Source organism: Zalophus californianus, chromosome 8, assembly GCF_009762305.2.
Source record: "Zalophus californianus isolate mZalCal1 chromosome 8, mZalCal1.pri.v2, whole genome shotgun sequence".
NCBI classification, from domain to species: domain Eukaryota; kingdom Metazoa; phylum Chordata; class Mammalia; order Carnivora; family Otariidae; genus Zalophus; species Zalophus californianus.
The window spans coordinates 93,210,665-93,237,208 of NC_045602.1; the positions used below are offsets into that span (position 1 = coordinate 93,210,665).

At 48.2% G+C, this 26,544-nt stretch overlaps 1 protein-coding gene across 1 annotated transcript; it reads right to left on the bottom strand.

The window, feature by feature from the left end:
• Positions 1-5,853: 5,853 nt before the first annotated feature.
• On the bottom strand, positions 5,854-14,604 carry PAX1 (paired box 1). Its single transcript, XM_027623950.1, has 5 exons — positions 14,334-14,604; positions 13,253-13,882; positions 11,503-11,645; positions 10,746-10,968; positions 5,854-5,945 (listed from the first exon to the last, which is right to left on the bottom strand). The coding sequence occupies exons 1-5, from the start codon at positions 14,602-14,604 to the stop codon at positions 5,854-5,856; spliced, it is 1,359 nt and encodes a 452-aa protein (XP_027479751.1).
• Positions 14,605-26,544: the final 11,940 nt, after the last annotated feature.

The window sequence follows — 26,544 nt, forward strand, 5'->3', positions numbered from 1 at the left end:
ATTAAAAATGGGTATGTTGCTTAAAATTGAGATTCAAACTCAAATTAATCAAAAACATCAACATTGCACAAATACAGATAAAATCCACCATATTTCCTAAAAATATCAGTTTCGAATAGGTTGCTGTTTCAAATTCATATTTACTTGTTCTGTATTCAGATAATTGGATGTATGTATCTACCAGAGTCAAATTCAGAAGTGAAATTTATTTATAAGGGGTTCTTGAATTCTCAACTAATTTAATAATTCCCATGTGGATGAGCCAAAAAATCCATTTTTCACACAAGCCCAACTGGTCCTTTTTCCTCAGAATCAAAGCGTCTAGTCAATAATTACAATAAGAATATCAACAACAAAAGCGCTCTTCTTGTAAACAGGTATTGCTCACAACCCAGACAAGTTCACCAGAATGATGAATATTTTTGTAGATTGTTAGCTTTGTTTTCCCCTCTATCTTCATGGAACAATGTGTGCTCCCCCTGGTGGCCAGAATGATACCTTTGGCTTCTTAGATCTTCAAGCTAATCTTTTTACACCGTGTTTGCCTAAGGAACGTTTTCTTTTTTTCTTTCTCCTTTGTTTCTTTTTTCTTTTCTTTTTTTTTTTTTAATGTTTCATGGGGTTCTAGGTTCCAATTCAACTTTTCAAAAAAAAATCTACTTCTTTCAATTCATTCAAATATCTCAGTCATTTTTTCCTCCAAGAGATTTCTTGTTAAATCCAAACCAACTAGTTAAAGAATTCTCATTCTGTTGTGTGTTGTTTGGGGTAAAAAAAAATCTTAGGAAGCTAAAACCACATCCACCAGCGACCAGGAGAACTCCCAAAAGTGAACATTATGTGGCTGGTCTAAGAAACTGGAGATAACCCATTGGTCAATATATCTCACCAGAGAAAAAGGAAATAAAATGTTACAGGATGGAAATGTAATTTAAGAGCTGAATGAACACTCGATCAGCTTATTTCATCCTTAAGAAGAAAAAAGACAGTGGAAGCAGCCCAGGTGGTTCAACCGTAGTGCAGCTGAAATTCCATCAGCCATGAAAACTGTAATTGGGATTCCACTTTTGGATTTGGCCAGCCCAATAACAGATGTGTGTTCCGACCAAGATCACAGACTGCTTCTCCTGGAGAAGAGCTCTTTAGAGTGAAACAGGAGTTTCAACCAGTTTCAACTCCAAAGAAGAGACTTGCTTAAATTGAGTATAATTGTTCCAAGTGTTTAGAATTCCCGAGTTGGATCCTGACTAAATGTGTGGTTCTTGTTGTAATGCCTTGAAAAAGAGGCACTGTGATTCCTCCTTGCTCTGGCCTTAAAAAAGAAAAAGAGAAGAAGAATCCAAAAACAGAAGTTTTTTGTTTTGTTTTGTTTTGTTTTGTTTTTTCTAAGTGGAGATCCAATCGTTTGGCTAGAACTATCTCAGCCACGGGACATTTCTTCAGTGAATGAGGCTATAGTTCAGACAGCGAGGTCAAGGTGAAGACCAAATACCATTTTGCGCATAATTCCTGCCCATTAAAAGAAGAGAATCAAGTGTTTCTCATTATGTAGGCTGTCTGGATGCACAGTCCTTTCAACAGAACTCCTCAGGCACATTTTGGCAAGATTCTAAATTCATATTATCCAGCATAACATGGAGCAGGTAGAGTTTCTTTTGAAAAGAAACCCAGGCCAATGTAATTCTAGTTAGGGAAGCTGATGCCAGGAAACCTACAGAGTGCTTTAACCCGAACCACCATTCAATTAAATAAATCCCATCCTCTTTAACAGGAGTCAAGAAACAAGCAAATGGGGAAACACAGTTGTCTATGAGCAAAGTTCATCCATCAGGAGGCTAATTCCATGGGGATTCCAAGTAAATTTGGGACAGGTAAGAAGCAAGCTTATGTCATGACTGGATATTTACATTTTATTCCTATCCAACATTTTTTCCCCACCCCTTTGCCTCTATCTCTCTTTCCCGACCTAGAGAGACAGACTCTCTTCAAAGGAAAGGAAAACTGCATTTGCGAGCTCCTCGAAGCTTTAAATGCCCTTCGGTGATCTGGAAAACAAGTCAGAATGTCTTCAAGAAGGACAAAACTCTGTCTCTTGTCTCTCTGTCTCTTTCCCTTTGGTTTGCTTCCCTTCCTCCTTGCTGATAAACAGCCACCTTTCCCAGAGACATTATTACAACCCATTTGAAGCACTTCCTCCAATAATGAATGCAACAAAATCCTGCCTTTATTCATTTAAAGCTTGAAGCTGGCCCTCTTTACAAATACTGTTTTCAATAAACCCTGTTGATATGCATCCTTTCAGGAGAATAAAGTGAATACAGTGGAGCTGAAGCTGCTGGTATGCAGAGATCAGATATCCAGACCCTATCTGCGTATATATAGCACAGATCCTTGGTGGGCACTGTTAAATAGCACACATACAGAAACAGATTCTGCTGTCTGTATTTTTTTTTCTGGGAAGGATTCATAAAAGACTGTAACAGTGTTCACCTTTAAGGACAGAGATGAGCATAGGAAGAAACTTTCACTTTTCATTTCAATGTTTCTGTACTGCTAGAATTTTCTAACAATACACATATTACTTTCATTCTTTCAAAAAAAAGTTTACTTGAGTGATTATGTCTTTTTTTGTTTGTTTCCTCTTTAGTGCTTCTCTATATTAAAAAGAAATATTATTCTTAAGTTAAAAAAATAAAAGGCAAGAAGAAAGACAAATTGCTTTTGGGAATGACTGTTTCTTAAATTATTCTACCTAACATGGTACTACTTAATTTTATCCTACGTCCCCAGTACCTCCACAGATCTGTAAGCACAGACACCAAAACTGCAATATTCTGATGGGATCTTCTGAAAAAAAATGTTTAAAATTCTGGGTCCCCCATCAACCATTAAAATGACTCTGCTATCCTTCATTTACAGCAAAATCATCTCCAGAGAGATGAAGCAACACCAGTGTCAGTCCTCCTCTAGGCCAGGTCACCATAGGTGTCACTGCACTGGATGGTGCATTTCATAGACAAGACCACAGAGGCTCAGAGGTCACAGCCTCAGTGGGTCACACTACAGTGGAGCAGGGATTTAACCCAAGCTCCCTGGGACTTCCCATGGCCCGAGACCTCAAGGCAGAAGGGATGTTGCTGCATATCCCACATGCAATGTCAAAGCCTGCTGGTAGGCACTGTGACTGAATGCTGTCCATGCCCCATGCAAGCTCACACCAAGGTCAAGGAACTCTGAAAGGCCCATCTCCAGCCACAGGATATTGGGAACCACCGGGGACAGATGTGGAATGTGCCACCCTTTGCAGGTGGCATTTACAACATAGGTGCCTTCCAACCTTCCTGGGTGGCTTTTCCCAGCTTTTTCACCCTTAACTCTGGGAGCACAAACACAAAAGTGGGAAATGTCAGGGAAATAGGGATGATGGCAACTCAGAGACAGGCTCAACACAGTTTTCTTTTTTCTTCAGAAAGCAGGGGGATGCCTTCTTCCTGGCCCAGGCAAGCCTGTCCTCCTCCAGGCAGCAAGCATGGAATCATGAAAATCATGAGCATGTAAAGCTCATTTAAGTACATGAGGACAGGCTGAGAGGACTAGTGACTTGAAAACATGCTTCCTTTTCATACTTTATTCCTATTATCATTTTGACCAGATTCTTAACAGGAAATGCCGGCACAGAAGGCTAAGGACCCCAAACTCAAAGTTCCAGCCCCAATCCTGGCTCTCTGATGAGATGGTGTCACCTAGTTTTTGTGCCCAAACCCCACAATTTGTAGTTAGCTGTATGGTCCAGAGAAAAGAAACCAAATAGCTAGTCTTCAATGTTCCTACCTATAAAGTGGAACTTTTTTAAGGCCAAAGCCTTTGAAAACCTGGAAACAAAAGTTTCTATATGGAAAAAATCAGATACTGTTTTGTAATTAATACCTTCAGTGGGTATGATTGCAACGAGATATAATAAAAATAATTTCCCCACTGGTCCCCTCCATTAGTCCGAACAGACAGCTCCCCTTATAAGCAAAACCTTCAATTCAAAAATGTCTTCTGAAAAAAAATATATCTTCTGTCAGTTTGAGAAAGCCAAATGCGGAAAGGAAAAAACAAAACAATTAGCCAGAGACCCCTGTGTATTTAGAAATCCCTAGATGGTTTGGTAGCCTGGGATAATTTTCTTTTGCTTTCAGAACGTTAGAAATGTTCCAGGAAAGTCCTCATTGCTGCTCACTGTCTTTTGCCCACTTTGTTCTTCTAAGAATCAGCCTCCTGTTAGCATGATTTCTGCACAGTGCCTCTCTTCCCTGGAGTTTCCTGGGGCAGAGCCCTGAAAATGTTCCTCCTTCGCCTCCTCCTTCACCTCCTGCCCAACCCAGGCTGCTAGTGAATAAACCATTCAAATAATGTCACCTTAATAGTGTTCATGCTGGGAACTGAGGGACTAGAGTAGGTGAGGTGGACCTACACAACAATGCAGATTGGACACAGACTTGCTCACCCTTACGAAGCATTCTCCAGATGCTTTCCTTTATTCAAAGGCAGCCACGTTTTAACAAGGTGATGTCACACTCTCACCAGTGACATTTTTATGACTACAAAAATTGCAGTTTTATGTCCAGAGTCCCGCCACCAGTGCGCCTGAACTTGGAAGCAGTGAACAGCTCTCGCATCCAGCTCTAGAAGAAAATTTCTGGGTTTTTCTGTCCCTCATCCCCTTGCAAACCAGAAGCCAGATTGCACCTTTGTACCCGGAAGCAGTTTGTGGTTTAAATTAACAAATGTGCTGACCCCTGAAAACTGAAAACAGTGCTGATGCATTTACATTGTGTTAAATTCCCTCCTGTTAGGTGTGTAAGGGTGGGAAGGAGCACCTCTAGGGCATGCAGTTTTGAGAGAAAATACCAATGACCACAATGCCCCCTTCTCCTCCCCCAATCTTCTTTGGGGTGACATCTCAGAGGAAGCAAGGAGAAGCTCAGCCACTAGGCACTGAGAACATACAGATTATCAGACAATATCCTGGGGGAGAGAGAGAAAACAAGATAGTTCAACCGGGTTTTGCTTGGGTTCATTAATATAAAAATATAAAATAAAGGCCATGGCCTCTCTGTCCATTTCCTAGGTTCCAGAACCCTCCGTTAGGGCTGTGGGGCTCCGAGGGGTGGAGACTAAAGAGTCTTAGCTGCAGAGCAAGGACTGACAGGAAGCCCAGTCTGGGGCTCTCCTGGGAAGGCCTTTAGGTCAGGGACACAGTAGAAATGAAGAGAAACGGAGTCACTTATTGTAAAAGACACTAAAGAGAGAGGAGGGGCAGGACCCCAAGAAAGGGAGCACGGTGGCTAGAATGTGAAGGAGAAAGGGAAGCAGGAAGACTACGGCGAGAAAAATTAAGAGGACAAAAGGAAGGCAGGGAAACATGGAGAAGGAAAGGAACCTAGGATAGGAAGGAGGAAGGAAGCAAAGACAAAGGACGCGAGGCAGAGAATGGAAGGGAAGAGGGAGGGAGGGTGCCGAACCACCTTGGGAGAGGTAGGAAAAGACCCTTGAGGCTGGCCGGGCGAGGGAGGCCATGTCGGAGCAAGGATCGGGACGAGGGTGCAACAGTCTAAAGCCAAAATTCAGAGAAGCCTAAAAACCCTGGCCGGTGAAGGAAGTACGGCCGCTGGGCCGGTGGGGAACCTGGGAACCGGTGCGCCTGGGAACCGACGGGGCGGGCCCCTGCGGGCTGGCTCCGGGCACCTCCTCGGCTTGTCCTGGGTCCCGCGCGCGCCACCGAGACTGCAAGGCTGAGCTGCACGCCCCGCTCCGCCCGCCGGTCCGCCTCTTGCTCCGGGCTTGGGCTCAGGAAAAGCGCTGCCCCTAGGAGGTCGAGGCCGGGATGGGCAGTCCGTGTAAGCTACTGAGGCCATCCGGGGCCTTGCCGCCGGGGCTGGACGGCTTCCGATCGGCCACTGCAGGAGGAAGCACAGGGACGTCGGGTCACTGGCTGGCGCGGCTCAGAGTGAGACCCAGAGGTCTGCGACGTCCGCAGATGCGGATGACAACGCGAGGATCCGGGGTTGACACTATAGGGGTTTGGAAGAAGGAAGCAGGGACCCCGAGTCCTCCAAGGACCCCACGCGCGCACTGGCGCCCATCTTTACGGATCCCCTTAAGGGAGCCACGAGTGAGCACAGCCTTGGCCGTGTTGCAAACGCTCCCTGTTAGCAGCCCGAGTGCACTTGCCTTTGCCCCGCACCCTCTCAGTAAAGGAGGTGATGGGCGCTCGGGTCGGTAGGGCAGCCCGGCGGGGAAGGCTCTCAGATCCGAGACCCCCGCCCCCCTCCTTCCACCGCCACCCAGACCCCAGCTGCGCTCTCAGGCCTGGGGAGATGCCAGCGCATCAGGTCCGCTGTGCCCGGAGCGGCCCGGGACGCTCGCGGTGGACCGGGGGTAACAGAGCGGGAAGCGGGTCACCAAAGCCGCCCCTGATAGACGGCCCGCGGCGGTCAGGATCCGTTCGACACCGGAGGCGGCCGCGCTTTAAATGGGTGGCCGACTTCGTTCTGCCCCGCGCGGCCCGGGAACAGAGCTGCTATCCCCACTGCGGTCACAGCACGCCCTGGAGCCTATGGGCCTCCGGATTAAGTGACAGTGAATCTGCCAGATCAGACGGCATTCTGCGCGTTGCTCTATTGTTTAAGGTTTTGGGAAGGGGCCCGAGTTTTGCCTCTGGAAACCAGCAAAGTGACCCCACGATTGCGCAACCTGTTTCTTCTTTCCCAGCCCTTGGCCGCTCAGCTCCTCCTGCAGGAAGCTCAAATAGTTTATACCTAAAGGTGCCCCTTCTCAGCTTTCTTCTTCTCCCCTGCAAGTCCTCCTTTAAAAGGGGAAGCTGAAACGCCTCATTTTGGGATCGGGATATTTCTGGATTTTTTCCCCTGCAGCTGCCCATGGTCCAGTAGCAGGCGCAATTTGCTGTGACTGCGCAGAGCTGCTCCGGATACCCCTGGAACATCTGGTTTCACAGGGGTTTTCAGAGGGGTCTAAAGATCTTTCCAGGGCAGAGTAACCACTCTGCCCTCCCCCTCCTCTCAGTTCTCTTTCCTAAAGGCAATTGTAGGTGCTCAGCCAACGAGGTCTTCTGACCCTTGTTTTCCACCCTGTACTCCCATTCAAGGTGAGGACCTGTTCAGAAAATATCAGAGGAGGTGGCGGTTTCTCAGCTATGGGCCGGTTGCCTTAGACACGAGGGAGAAAATGAACTAGGAAAAAATAAACACGGGGGGGTGGCGCAGAGATAGATTCCACCTGCTGCTGCGTTTTTAGGTCTGTCCACACCAGCCCTCGCCATAGGACCTCTCCCCTCCTTTCCCACCCGCAGGGCCAGAGGCAACCTAAGTGGCTGTGTCATGGGGGCCTCGGAGGCTTGAGCCTGTGGTGTTAGGCGCCCTGCGGGTTCATTTAATCTTAGGGGGCAGGATGGGGACAAGGGTTTTCAAAATATTAGGACTGCGATTGCAGGGCCACTGGGACCACGGTAGGGGCGGACAGAGGCGGGGTCTGAGAAGGGGTCTCCAGAGCCAGGTCAAATGAAACCTGGTTGGCTTTGTGGGTCTCTCACACAAACGCCTGCAACCTAGTGCTCTCTGGCAAAGTACGTTTTCAGGATCGATCCCTCAAGAACTAATCCCAAGCTAATCCCATAAGTGGAACGAAGCTTCGAGTTGAGTTTAAGAAGTATAAACATATTTTCTTTGAGGAATACGCAATATCTTCTAGATTTGATATTCGAAACCTTAGTCTTTCCAAAGCCCCTCTGGGAGGGATTTTAGAACCATGAGGCTTTGATGGTTTCTGAAAACACACTGTAAATTGTAAATACCAGCTGTCTTGCAGGAACCTCTGGTGGGGTCTGTCACTTGTCCAGAGGCTAGGAAGGGGTGTGTGGAGATGGTCCTGCCCTGGCTACAAAAAGAAATTAGATGAGTACTGAGATTCCAAAAATACCAAGTCCCCTCCAAATGTAGATGGGGTGAAACTTTCCTTTTCTCTCAGGCCCCAAGAATTAAAGTTTCCTTTCACAGATGGAAAATGTAAATCATACTTCCTCACCTACAAAATAGGTAGCCCAGCCTTGCTACCCTTTACCAATAAAAAACTAATAAGTAGCAATGCATAATTTGACATTTGATTTGACTTCCCTCAGGGTAACAGTTAATGTTCATTTGCACCTGATTTGGAGGATGCACTGAAACAGATGGATGTGATGATAGACAGATAAAATATTGTATGTGTGTTGTGCATGTAAGCACTAGATGATCAAAAGTATTTGCTTGTTACTGAACATGCATAATATTAAATTGCTTTCGGTAGAAAATTTTTGTTACTGAAAAAAATTCAGTAAATGCTATTCTACTATTCTTAAAAACTGGACAATTAATGATAGTAAATTGTCTTATGGGATAAGTTTCTTTGAAGACAATTTAAGTAATGATTAGAAAAATTAAAGGCAGTGATTCTTATTACTATGTAATTTTTCAAAGGAGGGGAGGAGCAGGGAAGGGGAAGGGGAGGGTCTTTGAAGTCAACTTTTCTGCCAGTGAGAAGGGTAAGACTCCATGACCCAAATAGGCATGTGATTCTCATGATTTTTATGTTTCTGTTCAAACACTTACACTTGTATGCCAGCTTGAGAAATCATTTTCGGTGATGGGCCTGATTTATTCAATGATCATCCACCTAGATCTTCAAAGAACTGTGAAGGTCAGGAAACTAAGGTATTAATTTAATAACTAAGGTAGCTAATTTACTGCTTTGGATTTTGAAAATGGGTGGGACGTTTCATAACAGGAAGCAAATATACTGGTAAAAGGGACATGAATGTCAGGGCCACTGAATGGCCCTGTATTTCTGAAAGAAAGTATCTTCTAAAGAAAATCAGCCACCAACAGATTCCCCCCCCCCATTCACTAGAATTAGTTTAGAATTCTGAACTGTGTGTTTTCACTTTGGACTGTTACCTACACGTCATAATTTGTTTCTAACGTGGAGTCTGAAATGCCTCAGGACAAAGTGGCTCTGTTAGCAAATGATGGCATTGTTCTGAAGATAATGAGTCCTTTTTCCTTAAGTCTTCTTTCTCCCTGAGATCATTTCAATTTGTAGATATGCTTTTCTAATTCAGATGAACCTGCTTAGTTAAATGATTTGATTTGTGTAATGGAGAAGATTCCATTTCTGTTCCTAATTCAGCAGATAACCTCCGTTCTTAAGGAAGCAGTTAGATTTGAGGCGGAGGACCAGACCCTGAGCAAAAGCACGAGGAAGGATTTATGTTTGGGACCCACACCCGCGCTCCAAGACCCTGAGCAAAAGCACTTCTACAGATGAAAAAGATCCCTCCAACTGTCCTGAAATGTAAAGTGTAAAGGAGTTCTAATTCTCAGTTTTTGTAATTTATACCCCAAGATGTTTATGTTCTAGAAAAAGTGAAAAGAGAAAAAAAATTTCCCTCCACTTGACTGTTATTGATGGCATCTTAATGCCTCCTCTCTCTTTCTCTCTCTCATCATGCTATTGCATCTCACTGAAACTACGTGGAAATAAAGCTTTTTGCCTGGATGTCACATAGAAGAAGCACCCTCCTGTCCCCTGATTACCCAATGCCACTTGCCCCCAATGTCCACCTTGGTAGGTGTGAGGAAGATCAGGTGGTAAAGATCCCTTTGTAATCTAGAACATCCCTCTGCCCCACACTGCCCTCCCAAGTTATGCTCTGTCTCCTTCACTGCCAGGGCTGGGACCCTGACTTCTTCCTTTTCTATAGGGTTGTAGAAGTTGCAAATTTCTGGTGAGGAGAACCTAAATGCAGGAAGGTTTGAAATTAGCAAATCCAGCCCTTGTTCACCAATGAGGAAAATGAGACTCAAGAGCAAGTGAGCTATTCCCAAGTTATAAGAAAAAAATAGAACTCAGAGGGCAGTGTAAGAAGATGACCCTCACACTGCTGACCATCAGTTAAATACCTCAAATCTGTTAGTGGACTTATCAGGGAGTGGATTCATGGAGGGAGAAGAGGAAGGAGAACTTCCAGCTACATTTCCCACAGGAAGACGGACCCCAGATCACACAGAGTTCAAGAGTCTAGACTTGGGGATACATGATTGAAATGCTCTCTCCATTTCCCAAAGCACATGTTTAAGAAAATGAATCAAAGATCAGGGCCTGGAAGGAGGGATGGAAGGAAGGAAAGAAGGGAAGGGAAGGGAGAAACGAAACAGAGACGCAGTGCCTAGAAAAATCCAAGTTTAGTCCACCACAGAAGGCAAAGCTCTGCAAGCCCCAGAAAGGTGAGCCTGGATGGTGCTTCTGAATCCTTCTGCAGATGGAGAAACTGAGACCCAGAAAGGAGCAATAACTTGGTCAAGGACACAAAACTAGATTCAAACCTAGGAGTCCTGTTTGCCAACCTGACCCTCTTCCTTCTTTCTCCGTACAAGTCAGAAGGGACAGTCCTGGGGACTCTCAACTGTGCCTGCCTTTCTAGGAACAGGGCATACACCTGTTATAAATCAGTCTGCTCCAAGAGGCTAGAGGCTTAGGAAGGATTTATGCCTGGGACCCACTCCAGCACCCCAGCTCTCCCCTCTTTCTGTCCGTCTCTGTCTCTGTCTCTTTGACTCACCATGCCCCATGCTTACACTCCTCCCTCGCACCCTTCCTAACCTTAGAACCATTCATCCGACCCCCTCCCGGCCCGGGCCCCTCACCTTCCCGGCTGGGATGCTTGAAGGTCATCGCTGCGGCCAGTTCCCCACCGTGGACTGTGACGCCGGCCCCGGGAGGCGCCAGCGGGGGCGGCTGCGCTGGCGGCCATGGCGGGCCCGGGGCGAGGTAGCCGCCGGCGGGTGCACTGTACACGCCGTGCTGGTTGGAAGCCGGGTAGGCACACGCCGGCAGGAAACCGCCTACCGCAGGGAGTCCAGAGGCCGACTGTAGGGATCGAGGACAGACCATCAGCAGCAGGCGGCCGGGCAGTCTTCCCCCGCCCGCGCAATTACTGAGCTAGGGAATCCTCATTTCCCCCTGCGGTCCCCTCCATTATCCCCGCGCGAGGCCTGGCCTCTCGTTTTCGCAGTAAGGACTCTGGCAAAGTGATTTCCACGCAAATTGTTATAAATAATAATAAGAGGTGAGGGGGGTCATGGTGTCCACCAACTGGGATTTAGAAGAAGGGAGTCATCTCCCATCTGTGTTCCGGGTTCCAGCTTTTTTTTTTTTTTTTTTTAACAGAAGTATCTTGGCAAAAAGCAAAGTAATCGCCTGGACAGCCAGCCTCCCCCAAACTAGCGCACTTGAGAAAAGGAGAGAAATAGGTTGGCGCAGACGCTCACTGGCCGGGCAGCCAGACACACCAACACGTTCCCTGGCCCGAGGGAGTTTTCTCTTCTCTTTCTCTCTCCCCTCATCCACCAACCCTCCCCCTCCCCCAGTTAAAGACACCTCCTTCCCCTACCACTCAGTTACCTGAGTGTATTTAATGTCCGCCTCCAAGGCAGGCTTCTCGAGACCATTCACTGCTGGAGTGGCCGGGAAGGCCGTGCGGTTCACGCTGGCCCAGTCTTCCATCTTGGGGGAGTAGGCGGCACCTTCGCTCCCAGCCAGGGCCCCTGCGGGGACACAGGATGGATTAGAAGGGACATCCCAATCTGTGCTGGGCACAGCCGCAGTCCAGACGTTTCCACACAAGCCTACAAGCGCTGGGCTCATATCTGAGCGGGTGGCGAAGGGTCCTCAGGAAAACCTGAGATACTCAAAACGCTCAGAGAGCGATCAGAGGCAGAGGGGCAGCTGGGAACTGGGTTTTGCTTTCATTCCTGGTAGGGCAGAGGGAAGAAAGTCCTGCTTCACGTTCCTCCCAGCCTTCGACCCGCTTCCCACGAACGGTAAGTCTCTGGCAGTAGGTGGCCTGTAGGGCCGGGGCTGGGCACAATCAGCCAAGGTGCCTTTCCACTGTCCAGAAACAGCGACCAGAAAGGTCCAAGTTCAAATCCCCAGCAGGCTTGTGAGAATTACATGGGTTTCTCAATCTCAACAGGTATCTGGAAGGATATGCTGAACTGCCTCTGGAGACATCCCAGGTCTCCCAAAAGAGGCAACAACCCAGACACCCGCCTGCGTCCCAAGCACATGTATGCTCCTGGAGCAGGTGTGTGCACAGGTAACTGAGAGAAGACTCCAGATTTGAGCGCTGACCTGATGAGGTCACCTCCCAGCCAACTGTCCACTGATCGCACCATGGGGAGATTTGGCCCAGCAAATGGCCCAGGGTTTTTGAGTCACCAGGATAAACAAAGCTGTGCCCGCCCCCGGCCTTGGAGGAGCACCCCACTGCCACTTGAGCTAAGCATTCAGTTTCCTTCAAGCCTGCCCTCCTCTGTCTTGGGATAAGGTAAGTTTTGCTTCTTACACACGCAGAGTCTGCTCACTTAAGAGCACACAATTCCCTGGCTGGTTGTTGGGAGCAGGGGCACTGTGAAGAGATTGGGGACTCAGTCCCAACCCACAAAAATTCTTTTTGAGTCCCGAATCAATGCTGCCCCAAACTATCCTCCCTCACCCTTTCGCTCCCTCCTACCTCTGCCAAGAAAGAGGAATGACAGTGTGCTGGATGAAAATTGCAGGCAAAGGGCAAATCCTTGCGACTTTTCACCCCAGGATGGCTGCAGCCCCGGGGCACTGACAAGGGAGATCCCAGCTCCAGGAGCTGCAGGGCTGCTGGGCCTGCTGGAGATACAGGCCATTTGACAAGACCTGCCAGACAGCTCCCCTGTGCTCTTTGACTCAAAAGAGTCTATGGGCCTGGGAGGAACAGAACCCTTTGGGGAATGTTGAGGAAACCCGAAAGATCGGGATCATAAGAAAGGGTCGCAGGACTGACTCTGGTTTGTTTGGCTTAGATCTGGTGATAGGGTTTTGCATACTTTTTGCAAGAATGAAAAAGCGCAATTTCAGGCCTCTGAATTTGTGGTCGGCGATTGCTCTTCCATTTGGGAAATATTTTCCATATTTGTCATAAAAAGTTCAAGATGTCCGAGGACTCCCACAGAAGGCCCAAGACCCTCAGTCTCCCTGGCCAGCCCTGCACCCTCCCTTGAGCCAAAACCGGTCTGAGGAGGATGGCAAGTGTGACCCTTTGCCCGCATGTCCGCCCCCCCACCTCCAATCTCCAATTCAGCCCTCTTCAGGAACGCTACAGAGGGCCACTGAGACTGACCTGTTTGCTCCATAAACGTCCGAATGCCAAGGATGTTGCTGACCGAGTGCGCCGAGGGCCATGAACGGGGTATGCTGACGTGGCCTGCTGTGCCCGGGACCCCGTGGTGGCTGCCCATCTTGGCGCCCGTAGACGACACAGGGCTGGGGTAGGGATACTGGTAGATATGGTTGTAGGGCAGCGCCGGCTGCGGCGGCGGCTGCTTGCTCGCCTCGTAGGGCCCAGGCTGCGCCAGGCTGCCAATCTTATTGCGCAGGATTCGGCTGATGGAGCTCACAGAGGGCACGTTGTACTTGTCGCAGACGCCATCGGCCAGCAGCCGGTCGCGGATCTCCCAGGCAAAAATGCCAGGGTCGCCCTGCTTATAGTCCCGGATGTGCTTGACCACGTTGGGGGTAGTGACGCGGGGTTTGCTGCCCCCGATGGCCCCGGGCAGGATGGAGCCTGTCTCGTTGTAGCGCGCCAAGATCTTGCTCACGCAGCCGTGGGATACGCGAAGCTGCCGGCTGATGTCACAGGGTCGGATGCCCAACTGCGCCAGCTCCACGATGCGCAAGCGGATGGCGTTGGGCAGGGGGCGGCCGTTGACGAACACGCCGCCCAGCTGGTTCACCTCGCCGTACGTCTGCTCTGCGGACGCGCCGGGCGAGAGTAAATAGAAGGGAGAGAAAACACCGGCGGGTTAGCCAAAAAGGGTGGCCACACCAGGCAAAGGGCCCCACCAGGCGCACCTTGGAAGGTGATCGGCGGGCGGGTCCTCAGAATCTCGCAGTGCGAGCAAACGGACCGGATCCGGCCTCTAGGAGTGGGCGCCCGCGTAAGGGCTGCGGAGGGGGACGCCGGGCGCTTCAGCCCTGTGTACCCTTTCTGGACTTTTGACGCGCCTAATTGGCACATCCCCTCCTGCGACACACCGAACTCCCCTCCCCAACCCCCGATGGCTTGGGGCGTGCGGAGAACGCGACTTGTCAGGGACCCGGGACCTGCTCTCCCAAGGAGAGCAGGCGAGAGGAAAGGGGGGTGCCAGGACCCAACCCGCCTCGTCTGCCCGCCCGCGCCCCGCTTACCGCTCGCCCCTTACCCATAGCGCGCGGGCCAGCCAGCTGCCTGGAGCCGAGGCGGCCGGGACTGGGCCCGGCACAGTCCGGGAGAGCTCGGGCGCCGCCGCCGCGGGAGAGGCATAGAGGGAGGGCGCGCGCGAGTCGGGAGCCGCGGCGGCCGGGCCGCGGGCTGGAAACGCGCCGTGCGCCGCCGCCGAGCGCGCAGCCGCCCTCCCCCTGGCCCGTCGCCGCCGCCGGGCGCTCCCAGGACACTCTCCACGCCCGCGACCCCAGGCCTAGAGTGAACTTCATCCGATTAGGAGAAATTCGTCTGACCGGGAGGCTGCAGCGTGCGGAGATCAATTTGACGTGTCTTCCACGTCAATCTCGGCAGTCACGCCGGAGACGCGCGAGTTGGCAGCTCATTGGTTCCCGTCACTGCACCCCGGCGCCCCCCTCCCGGGCCTGAAACTTTACCACCTCCTCCTGCTCTCCTCCCCCCTCGGCCCTCCTCTGCAACCCATCCCCCTACACACACACACACAGACACACACACACACACACACACACACACACAAGTGCTAATCTCAGCCGGACCTGGGACCTTCCACTCTCTTTGGCTCCCCTCAAAGCCCCTTATGCCTCCATTTTTGAGAATGAGGTAGTCGTTCCAAACTGATGAGTATTTATTAGTGCTACTATTAGTACTAGTACTAGTTTTGGTTTTAGTTTTATTACTACTTCCACCAATATTACCATTAAGATATCAGAGGGTAAAAGTTGATCATAGCAAGGTTAGTGAATGGCTGCCTCTACCAGCCCCTCTCCGCCGGCGGGGCATGGGGAGAGTGGTGCCAGTGCCCCAGCTCCGGGCAAGGGTGCGTTGTGGTGAGCGTTCAGCGTAGTGCAGGGTGCTTGGGGGGGGGGGCGGGGAGAGCGATTTGCGGTTGTACAGACAGACTCCTGCTTGTCTCATTTCCCGACGACACCCCAAACCTGATCTCAGGGAAATCTTTACAAGATTTAATTGCCACCCACTCCACTAGGATAGTGGTGTGATTTCAGTAATGTTAAAAGGGTACATTTTAGATTCTGTCTCTCTGTGGACAAGTCCACCCACCACACTCATTTCTGATAGGTGGCACAGGACACAAGTCCGAAAGTAATTGTGAATTGCTGCGCCCAGGAACAGGGATTCTTCAGTCTCTGGACCCCAGGCTTGTCCTGGTGGCCTGGCCTTTGGGAGGTTGCACACCATTGCTTCCCCTCTAGGCCTAAATGACAGTTCCTTTCTTCCAGGCCACGAACCCCGCATTCTTCCTTGCTCAGGCTACCTAACCTCATCTTTCACAGAGCATCCGAGGCTTCCAGGGGTCCTCATTAAGTCACTGAATGGTTCTTTTGCCCTTATTTGTAGGGGTGCTTGCACAACCCTGAACTCTGGCCTTAGCATTAACCGTCAATTCTTCTCCATTTCTAACTGTGTCAGTGCAGTGCCTGGTTCTGGACTTCCCAGTCTGGGTTGCCAACCATGGCAGTCCCAGAGGGAGTCTTGCACTGGGGTCCAAGAGATAGCAGATGTGGAGGTAGAAAGCTCCCGATTTTGCACCGAACTGACAAGAGGAGCCCGGGACCTGGGTGGGAGTTTTGAGCTTGGGGTCAGTGAGTGCCAAGGGCATTGGCAGAACTGGCAGGAGAGGAGGGGCACCTAGGAGGGAGCGTTCAGTTCTCCAGATTCCCAGCTCTCCTCAGGAGACAAGAAGATTCCCCTGTCCCCCGTTCCCAAAGATTCTAGAGCTTGGGAGCCGGCGGAGAGCTGTGTACTGAGCCCGAGCAGTGATGCTGCCAGAGCCACACATGGACCGGACCAGCGCAGCTGAGGGAACAGGCGATCCCCTTACCCTCCGCTACCGGACCAAAGAGCAGTCAACAGCTCCTAGTCAACCTTTCGAAATGTGTCGATTAGGAGAGCCTGAGCTGTGTACCCTGGGCTCTCCAGAGAGCGAGGGGCCCAGGCAAGAATAATCCCTGGAAAAAGAAAAACCAGGTTCAAAAGAGGGGAGGTCTCTCCCCTCCCACTGCACGGAGAACATAGTGCAGTCTTGGGCTCTGGGAGCCTCAGGGAGGCCACGGGGATGGGGAAGAGGACAGTCAATGCTCTGGTGAGAGGTGGGTAGGGTGGAACTATTTGGAAGACTAAGCCTGTTCACTACCGTGCAGGGTCGGGTTACCGAAGGGGGGAAGGGGGCGGTTTGGATTAAGGTGGGTGCACAGAGCAAGGAGCTCTGCAAAGCCTCGGAGCAGAGAACTGAGCACACACAGGATGCGGGAGTGTTCAGAGGCCGCAGGGAGTGGCATGCGCACCACCCCCCTTAGTTCTCTCCAGGTAGTTTGGAACCTGTTAGCCTCTAATCTAGATTTTCATTGCCTGGATTTCAAGTTGGGCGAAGGAAACCAAAAAACATTGGTTCCTAGACCTGGGAACCACAGCATCCATAACCCAGTGCCCCTCAAAGACCAGGTAAAGCAACTAAAGCCATTTTTTTTCTCCTGTAGAAGAGGAGTGACATGCACGCTCAGAGAACAAATAAGGTCAGAGGTGACACGGTGAGAGCTGGTTCGCAACCGCCCTATCAGGGGAACATCGCCCCACCTCTGCTAGTAGAGCGCTGGACGCTGGCAAGGAGGTGCAAGGAGGTGCAATCCAGGAGAGCATCTTCTGCTCATTCCCCCGGGGCCAAGGCCGACGGGGCTGGGGGAGATGGTTGGAGGATTGCACCGGGGAGTTCTTTATGGTGTCAGAGCCCGCCGACCCTCACTTCACATCCACATCTCCCTCCCACCCCATCCCTCCAGCAGACAGCTGCTTGCTGCTGGGACCACACAACGCTAGCCACAGTCTGCTCACAGCCCGGCCCCCGAAAAAGCTTACAGTTTGTCGCCCCCTGTCGGCCTCAGGCTGGACTCTGCAGGTTCCCGCGGCGGGCTGGGCTGGGGGCGAGGTAGTCCAAAGGTGGGATTGTTGAAGAAAAGAAAGGAAAGGAAACGTGTCTTCCACTTCCCTTGGATGCAGGTTGGTGTCCTTCACGACCGAAGGGACGGCAGCATGGTCGGCGCTGAACCCACAGAGGTAAAAAAAAAAAAAAAAAAAAAAAAAAAAAAAATCTCTGTTCCATGTGTATGTGTATGCCGGGCTGGGTTTGGCTTGGTTGTTTGGAGCGCCCCGGGCGCAGCCTGCAGCCATGTGAAGAACGGTTCCCAGGGGCTCGGGAGCTGCCTAGCTAAGGGCGCGTGCCGGGACCTGCGATTTGACGGGTCCAGCTAGGGCTGGACGCCCTGAGGGGCGAAGGACGGATTCGAGGGTCTCCGAATGGCCTCGGGAACTGACCCAGATTTCCCAAGGCAAAGTGAAAGGAGAGGCAGACTCCGTGCCAAAATCGTGAGTTAAAGATGAGGCAGGAAGAGAGTGCCTGCCCCCCGCCCCGCCCGGGGGGATTGGAAGCTGGCGGCAGCAGGAAGGGTCGTTCAGGGTCATCCTTGGAGTGACAGTCACGCCTGCTTTATGTTTCTTGCGTCGCTTTAATTTTTGGTGGGACTCTCTCAGGGAGCCATTTGGGTGCAAACGAAACGTGCCAGTCGCAATAGGCCAGGGTGTTCCCGGGAGCCACGTATTTCATAGTCTTCGGGAGAAACCTAAACACGCCCATGAAAGCCCGACTCGGGTCCCGCTGAGCTGAAGAAGCAACCTCGGGGCCAGACGCGCCCAGGCTTGCCTTTCGGTTCTGCCAGGAAGAACCCAAGGGCGGGAAACACAGGCAGCATCCCAGGAAGGCCCTGGGCAGAGCCTGGGCCTAACGATCAACGGCGGTATCCAGCAGCCTCCCTCCAGAGACGCAGAACCAGCGCAGGCTCCGAGTGAGCAGGGTCAGAATCCTGGGTCTTCCTTCCCACAGCCGGCCTCGGGCCTGCCGAGCCTGCAGGTGCTCCCGCCTGTGTCCGGGTTCAGCCCAGTCCCCGAGTTTTTGCTATGATTTTAAAAGCTCTGTCAAATCGAATTTTTTAATTTTCTTTCTTTTTTTTTTTTTTTCAAAAAAGTAGCGCAGGCTACAAATGCACTTTATGCACCAGGTTACATTGTGCTCCCTTCCTTCCCCCCTCCCACGCACAGATTTGCAAAGGAGATCTCACGCATCACACTTAAAAAATACGAATGCTAAGAAATGGCTAGCTGCAAGGAGATACATGACACGAAGAGCTGACCCCTAAGAGGGAATTGTAAATCCTCCGCAAAAGTGAGAACAGCAGACTAGCTCGTCGGAACCGGGAATGTGAGATAATGGCAATGAAATGGAAGGGGGGTGGAGGATAAGAGGAAGGAGGACTCAGGGCTGAATCGGCTCCTTTGCGGGTGGTCCCCCCCACCCAGGGCTGGGCTGGTGCGACCTCCCCACCAAGTGGACTCACAGGGAAGGGGGGTGGGGGAGTTGCGCCCTGCACCTGCCGCTCCACTTTAGGATAGACACTCCGCAAATCCAAATGGAGGGTGTTGAAAATGGTGCCAATTAGTATTAAAATAAGAGGCCCAAGAAGAAAAAATGCCGTCTTCTACCCCGTTCCCGCCACTTGTTTCCACTCGGCCTGCTGGTGATCAAGGTGGGCTTGAAGTTCTTTGACATGCCTCGCATTTTATTTGCTTTCCTGGAAATGTTTATTATCGAAAGCAGGTCAAGTCGGCAGGGGGGGCGGTGGAGAGCCATGTCTGTCTACACTGGCTGCTGTTGGAAATGCAAGGGGAGAGAAACAAATTTTTTTGTCACTTTCCTAAAATGAAAGAAGAGATGAGTATTTTCTGCGTGAATAACAAAACAGTCCCCGGATTCCGTTCAAAGAGGTGGAAAAAATCGAAAAACATCTGCCATAAAATTCCCACAAGAAATAAACACGGATAAATTGAGCGTGGCAAATGAAGATCTAAGATACTTTCTATCCTGTGATGCAGACATCTAACTACTCCATTTGTAGCAATCCTTTTGGAGTAGAAACATTTTAAATGTCACATTTGGGTGATAAAAATAAACTATAGGGGGGCGCCTGGGTGGCTCAGTCGTTAAGCGTCTGCCTTCGGCTCAGGTCATGATCCCAGGGTCCTGGGATCGAGCCCCGCATCGGGCTCCCTGCTCGGCGGGAAGCCTGCTTCTCCTCCCTCTCCCACTCCCCCTGCTTGTGTTCCCTCTCTCGCGGTGTCTTTCTCTGTCAAATAAATAAATAAAATCTTCAAAAAAAAAAAAAAAAAAAAAGAATGAACATAAAAAATAAACTATAGGAAAACCGTGCCATTTGCAGGAAGGAATGGTTTCTTTGAACCTTCTGCAGGAGCAACGTCTTTGTCATTCTTGTATGTGTTCAGATAGGCACCAAATCCAGGGTTTCCTTTATTCTTAAATCTCCCTCGTTTCCCTGGCTATGGTCATGTCAGATAAGCTTCGACATCCATTATAAAATGACCTATACTGTTTAATTGGATCTATTTCATTTTATTCCACCAACATAAAATCCTGCACAGAGCTTCAGGCACTGGTCAAAATTCCACCTTTGCAGTGAGCTCTCAAAAATGTTTATGTGACAGTGCTAAAAGTCTAAACAGTAATATTAAAGTGGAAATATTTGGGAAACTTAAAATGTCCATGGGGCATATCTCCTGTGAAGAGTCTGGGTACTTGGAAAAGGAGAGATCCAGGAATAGCCACATGGGTACAAAAGATAGAAGTGATAGTTTTGAAGGGAAGCGAGAGGGTGATGGCATGCCTGCCTATAAGACGACTTGAGTAGGCAACAGTGGGCAAGGGTTTCCTCCTGTCTAGAGGATGCCCTGGTAAATCAGACATGCTCTGCTGCAAATATTGACACGTCTGAGACGTTCATACTGGCCAGCCTAATTGGAACCAGCTTGAAGTGAGCTGCCCTTGAATGCTTTGGAAATTTCTCTTCCTCCGTGGACATAGAACCTGGATGTGAATGAGGCTGTGGAAACTGAAGAACAAGAGGAGAGCCCTTTTTCGGGCTTGAATTAAAGACAATGCCCAGCCAGTCCGGTTTACCTGAATTTGTCTGATTTCTTATAAAAGACCAGTCCTCTTCAATCTTCAGTGTGTGTGTGTGTGTGTGTGTGTGTGTGTGTGTGTGTGTAATTCAAGTGCTGGATACTGGGTAGTGAAGAGGTTTTGCAGAATGATTGTTGTAATAATAAGCTGGGCACAGAAGAGTAAAGAACGCTGAAACCTGCTGTGAGATTTCTTAACTTCCCCTAAGGCAGATGGACACTGAAGCAGGAGTCCTGGCCCCATTTTGTTTACCTATTTCTTGCATGCTTAAAAATTATCATTCATAGTTAGATGTTACTGACTTTATTTTTTGTATCCCCCATACTGCTTAGAAACGTTGCTATTTTGGAATAAAAGCTTTGTTCCGTGGTTGTGGATTTGTCTGTAGCTCAGAAGTCTTGAAGGCCTCTGGAACTGCATATTCTCAAAGTAGGATCTCCATGTTCACTTCATTTTTCATATGCATATTCTGATGTTATTTCTCCCCACAATGCCGCTTAAATAATTTTCCTTGTCAGACATCAAGTGTCCTTTATGCTGAGCTTTCTTTCACGCACAAATGAGATTTTTACTTGTAACTTTTTACTGGTCACTTGTAGCTAATTACTGCTTGATAACTTTTTCTGTCTAATTGCTGCAATATCCCCATGCCTGCTACATATATATATATATATATATATATATATAATATGTCCACAGCTTGGTGATGGTTTTGATTTTCTCCGCCCCCCCCCCCCCCCCCGTGTATGGGCTATGGAGTTTTATTGAAGACCCGTAATGCCTCCGGTTTTGATTTAGTGTTTTGGAGTTTGTGATCTCATTGCCCGGTATGGAAAATATTAGACAGGGTCTGCAGATTGTATGCAGGAAAAGACCCGCATCACGATCGTGAGCTGAGTGCTCGTCCCCAGTGCTGAAATAAGCCGACTGCACAGCTATCTAGAATCAATGTTCAGTTTTTATGCCTTTGGATGAAGACCACTTCAGCCAGTCCTGCTTATGCAAAAAGGGTTCTTGAAGACACTGCTTCTCCCGGTGGCTGCACATTAGAATCACCAGGAAGGGGGGAAAGGGGGGCAGAGGAGGGGAGCTTTAGAACATTTGATGCCTGAGTCCCACCCCCAGAGATTCTGGTTCATTGTTGGGGTGCAGCCTGGACGCCAGAATTTTGAAGAGCTGCCCAGGTGATTCTAATGTGCATTTAAGTTTTGGAATCTCTGCCTTAGGGAAGGGACTATAGAATATGATGCTTCTTGCTTTGCCACTGTTTTCCTGGATCTTGACACAGTGAAAACACAGTGAAATCCACGTCTAAAACATCTATCCTGCTCATTTTTATACGGTGTCACTCTGGCTCTTGGAAACAGCTGAAAAGGAAGACTGCTGCCTCTCAGTCTGTTTGCTGCTCTAGGTTTGCTGTCTTTTAAAACAAGAACCCTCTGTCTCCCTGTCCCACACAGGTGATCACAACCTCCTGGTTAAGTGTAACCATCTGCACAGTGAGCTGGGGGTGGGGGCCACCCTGGCGGGAGCAATTGACAGCCATGCCTGTTGAAGAAGATGGACTTTGAGAGAGGTGGCAATGAATCAAAAACGCTGGCCAAAGAGAGTCAGGATATTTGCACTGTCCAAGGAAGTGGGAGTCCAGCTAGACTTTTAACATTGTATCCTAGACACCTAACATAGCTGAACAAACAAAAGGCTCAAGCTTCTGGTAGCATCTAAGAAACACTGAATCTTCGTTTCATGTTTTTATGATCATTGCTCTTATGGTTAGCATTATCTGATTGCCGTGCATTTAGGGTAGGACAACTTTTTTACAAAGGCTCTGGCGGTGTTGCATTTTGGATCTCAGCGTTGCTTTCTCACAAGATTGCTGTCTTGGGATAACAATAGAAATGTTGATATCAGGAGAGGGTAGAAAGAGAGGAGGGAGGAGGTAAGAGAAGGAGAAATACTTCATGGATCTTCTTTTAAGTCTTAGAAATCAATTAAAAGAAAACTTCATTTTTATTAACCTCACATTGGTAATAAATGTTAAGATTTAGCCTGCTTTATTTGATTTGATTTTTATTGTTTTATAAGCTCATACATATTTCAAAATAGAAACTGCATTTCATTTTTAAACAAGTTCCAAGAAAATCTGAGAGTGAGTCCGTTGCTGCAGGATCTAAATGTCTTTGACTTTTAAAGTGCAGGTTTTAAAGAGCCTTTTTAGCTATAAATTTTTGTTTCTAAGCCACTGCCACAACTAAGAACAAATACACTACTTTTTGTGGGGCTTTTAGGTCTTGTTTATTTTTTAAAATCTTACACAGGCACCTCTTGAGGAGACCTTAAAATGTATGTTTTACAAGTATCAATCTTGTAAAAAATTCCTTATATTCATCTACTTTAATAAGATTATCCTGTTTATACTGTGTTCTAAGATAATGTTAAAATAATTTAATGGTACATGAAAATGAATAATAATAGTAACAATAAAAACTAAAATGCTCTTAAAGTGATCCAGCATTTCTCAGCAACAACCAGAAGCTTAAAGGTTACAGGATTGTAAAAAGGCAGTAACAGATGCTGAACACGGACAGCTACAAGACTGTAGACCCTACAAACGGATATGCTGAGAAAATGAATTTTGACAGGGTTTCTAAGCACTGAGAGGTTGGCAAAGTGGATAACTGAATTAATAGCCTCCGACTAGGAAATACTCAGCATTTGGAATATTGCCTCTTGACAGGCCAGCAGGCGAGAGATTTGCTCCCCTGTAATGCGGCAGCGCCAGAGGTGCCGTCCATTTCTCTTTTTGTAATAACACCTCTGGTTGAGCCAGAAGTCTGCTTGGTTTCATGTCTCTTCTGTAATTACGTTTCACAAAATACAACCCAGGTCATTTTGCGAGGAGCTGGTCTTTGCATGTGTGGGACATGTGTTCATGTTTGCAATGTCAGCCAACTGATTTGGGCAGAACAAATCTGGCACTTTCATCTTAGTCTCTCTTTAAACTAAGGCGTAGGTAACTCTGGAAGAGGGGTGGTGGAATTGGCTGGGGCTTGGGGACCAGCAGAGCTTTAATTTGGATGAATAGCCTTAGGTGCAGTTTGATGGCGGTTTAATGGCATCATAGGCTTGAGGTGCTTCTGTCATTTTAGGCTGTACTCACCCTGCCCTTCATCAGAGAGGGAATGGGGATTTAATTTGATGGCTCTCTGTTCTCACTGTGCCTTTAGAGCTTTTATTTGTGTCTCTAATATTTAAGCTGATGGGAAGGTTGGGGAAATTTATGATCAGATGTGATTAGAGCTACTATTCATGGCAGGATCGTGTGTTTTTAATTGTGGAGTTGGCGCAGAGGGTCTATACATCCTCTTTAAGGCTCACTATCTATTGGATCAAAAATGCACATGCACCTCAAACTCAGAAAATGACCTGGCTGCGGAAAGCACAATATTGATGAGTCTGGGCCTTTTATTAGTTCTAAAGTTCCCGTTGGAATCCAGGCTTTACCACTTACTGAGACCTAACCCCTTTGAGTCTCTGTGGGCTCACCTACAAGAGAGGGTCATAGTAAGGATTAACTATTCCAACCATGGAAAATGCTTCACAACAGGAGGTGGTTAATCAGTGGCTATTGTTCTCATTACATTATTTTTCCATATTTTTAAGAAACTAATACATTTTAATTTTTGTCTCTTTTATATGACATCTGTTAGACATGTAGTGGGTGATTTGCTAATAGAAATATTTATAAATCAAGCTGTATTAAATTGTGTCTTCAGAAGAAAACAGCTTAAAGCATTTTCCTGAGTTTCTGTTTGCTTGCCACATTCTTTTGTGGTTCTGAGGCACGGGACTGGCTCAGGGCACTATAGTGACACCCATTGGGGAGACAGGGTCTACTGCCAAAGGAAGGCAAGTAACAGAGGTGTCAAGTGGAAGCTGTAAACTCTCCAGTTTGAGGAAAGTAAGAATGAAGGAAATCAATAGTTGGCCCAGAGTTTTCCAATAACATTGGAGAACTGTGGTTTTTATTGGAGCCAGTTCTTCTGGAAATGTTGGGCCCTCTGCACTAACAGGATCCCAGGCCTGTTCTGGTCTTCACCGGCTATAATGTCACTCTCTTCCTTTGTCAGAGATAAGAAGATCTTTACTTCTGTGTTTACTTTCTTGCTCTTTTGTCCTGAGTGGAGGGTTTTCCCTTGCTTGTCTGCCTTTTAAACATGTTCTTTCTCCCAGAGGAAGCACTGAGGGCTCCCACAGGGAATAGGCCTACTGTTTTATGAACCAAACCCAAGGTTTTGGTGTTAAGGGGTTGTCTCCCCACAGAGACCCATTCTGTGACGGCATGTCCCTGGCTGAATAAGACTGAGGTTTGAGTCCACAAACTACCACAAATTACCATTTTTCCCCAGAAATTCACATCTCTCTTGAGTTGGCCCACATTTTTAACTCTTCCCCATGCCCTGAAGTGCCTCAAACCCAACATTTTGGTAATGTGGCATCTTCTGTTCTTAAAAAGGTCAATACTCTTGAGATAACCAGGCTATTTGTTATTTATACCTTATTCATGGAGGCAAAGCGCTTTATCTTTAGTGTTCTGATGACCTCTGTTTATTATAGGACAGGAACTTTATGTACTGCAGTGGTCATTGTTGGGTGCTGCCCAGACCCCACACATCCGGCTCTGAGACACTCACCTCTGCTGCTAAGAATGCTGATGTTGGCAGTTTGCAGCTGAGCCCCCTTCCCATTGCCCTGAGCTGATGATAGCCATCACACACACACACACGCAGACACCCCCTTTCTGGGGGCAGCTCCCATCTAATGACTGTTCATGTGGAGGTACAAATGTCCCCAAAGAAGGGCACCTGCCAAGGGCTATCTCAGCGCCAGAGCTAAAAGGGATGGTGAAGGCTTTTGTTGTCTGTCACAGCATCACAACCAAACCTCTCCCCTAGCTCTCTTGTAGGCCTTCATCCCTCAGAGGTGCCGATCCCCAAAACACTCTGCAATAAACCTCCTGCCACAAATCCCAACCCAGTCTGCCTTTGGGGAACCCAGCCCATGACGTATATTACTTCCTTTGCCAATCGTGTGGGTTTGTTCCAAAGATGAAGGGTGGAGACATGGAGTGAAAATCATTGCCACCAAATGACACAGATGGAAGCCAGTGTGGCTTCCAGCTGCCCCACCATCCTCCTGACCAACCAAGGGAGCTGTGCTAAGAAGGTGGCAGTTCTCAGAGAAGGGAAATTATTTAGGAGGGAGCTGGGGATCTCTAGCAGGGCCATCTCACATTAATATCAGGGCTCTTATAATCTGAGAAGCAAGAGAAGGGCACTAAGCATGAAGGCATGGGGGGTCGGCTCTGGGACAAAGGCAGCGGTTTAAAAATGTGGTCTGGCTCTGTTTCCAATGTATGTAAATTTCTGAAATGGAAATACAACAGAACTCCTAGGGTCTCCACAAATTAGAATTAGGGAATACGAACTGTGTTGGTGGGCTGGTACCAGCTCTAAAAAATAGCTTCACTGAGCAAATTAATCAACTAGCTTCGATTACAAGGGAAAATTATATCTACTGACAAATAAATGACTTTCAGACTCTTTAGAAGGGTTGTGTTAATGGGTACTTCATTTGCAAAAATATAAAGTTCTTTCTATAATCAACACATGGGTGGTAATTCAGGGTTTGGGATCAAGATGTAGTTTTTGTCCCTTATAGACTTTATGTTCTGGTTACCTGTTTCTTAAACTTGGGTATGCATCTCCAGCTGGTGCTTCCAGCCATGGGAAAGCACATCCTCCTGGAATGTCAATCTCACTTAACGATTTTGTAAAATAACATTATTTTTATATCAAAACAAGCATAGTCCCTATGTTTCTAACAGCATTATTTACAATAGCCAAATTACGGAAGCAGCCCAAGTGTCCATTGACTGATGAATGGATAAAGAAGATGTGGTATATATATATATATATATATATATATATATATATATATATATATATAATAGACTATTACTCAGCCATAAAAAGGATGAAATCTTGCCACTTGCAATGACAAGGTGGAGCTAGAGAGTATAATGCTAAGCAAAATAAGTCAGAGAAAGACAAATACCATATGATTTCACTCATATGTGGAATTTTTTTAA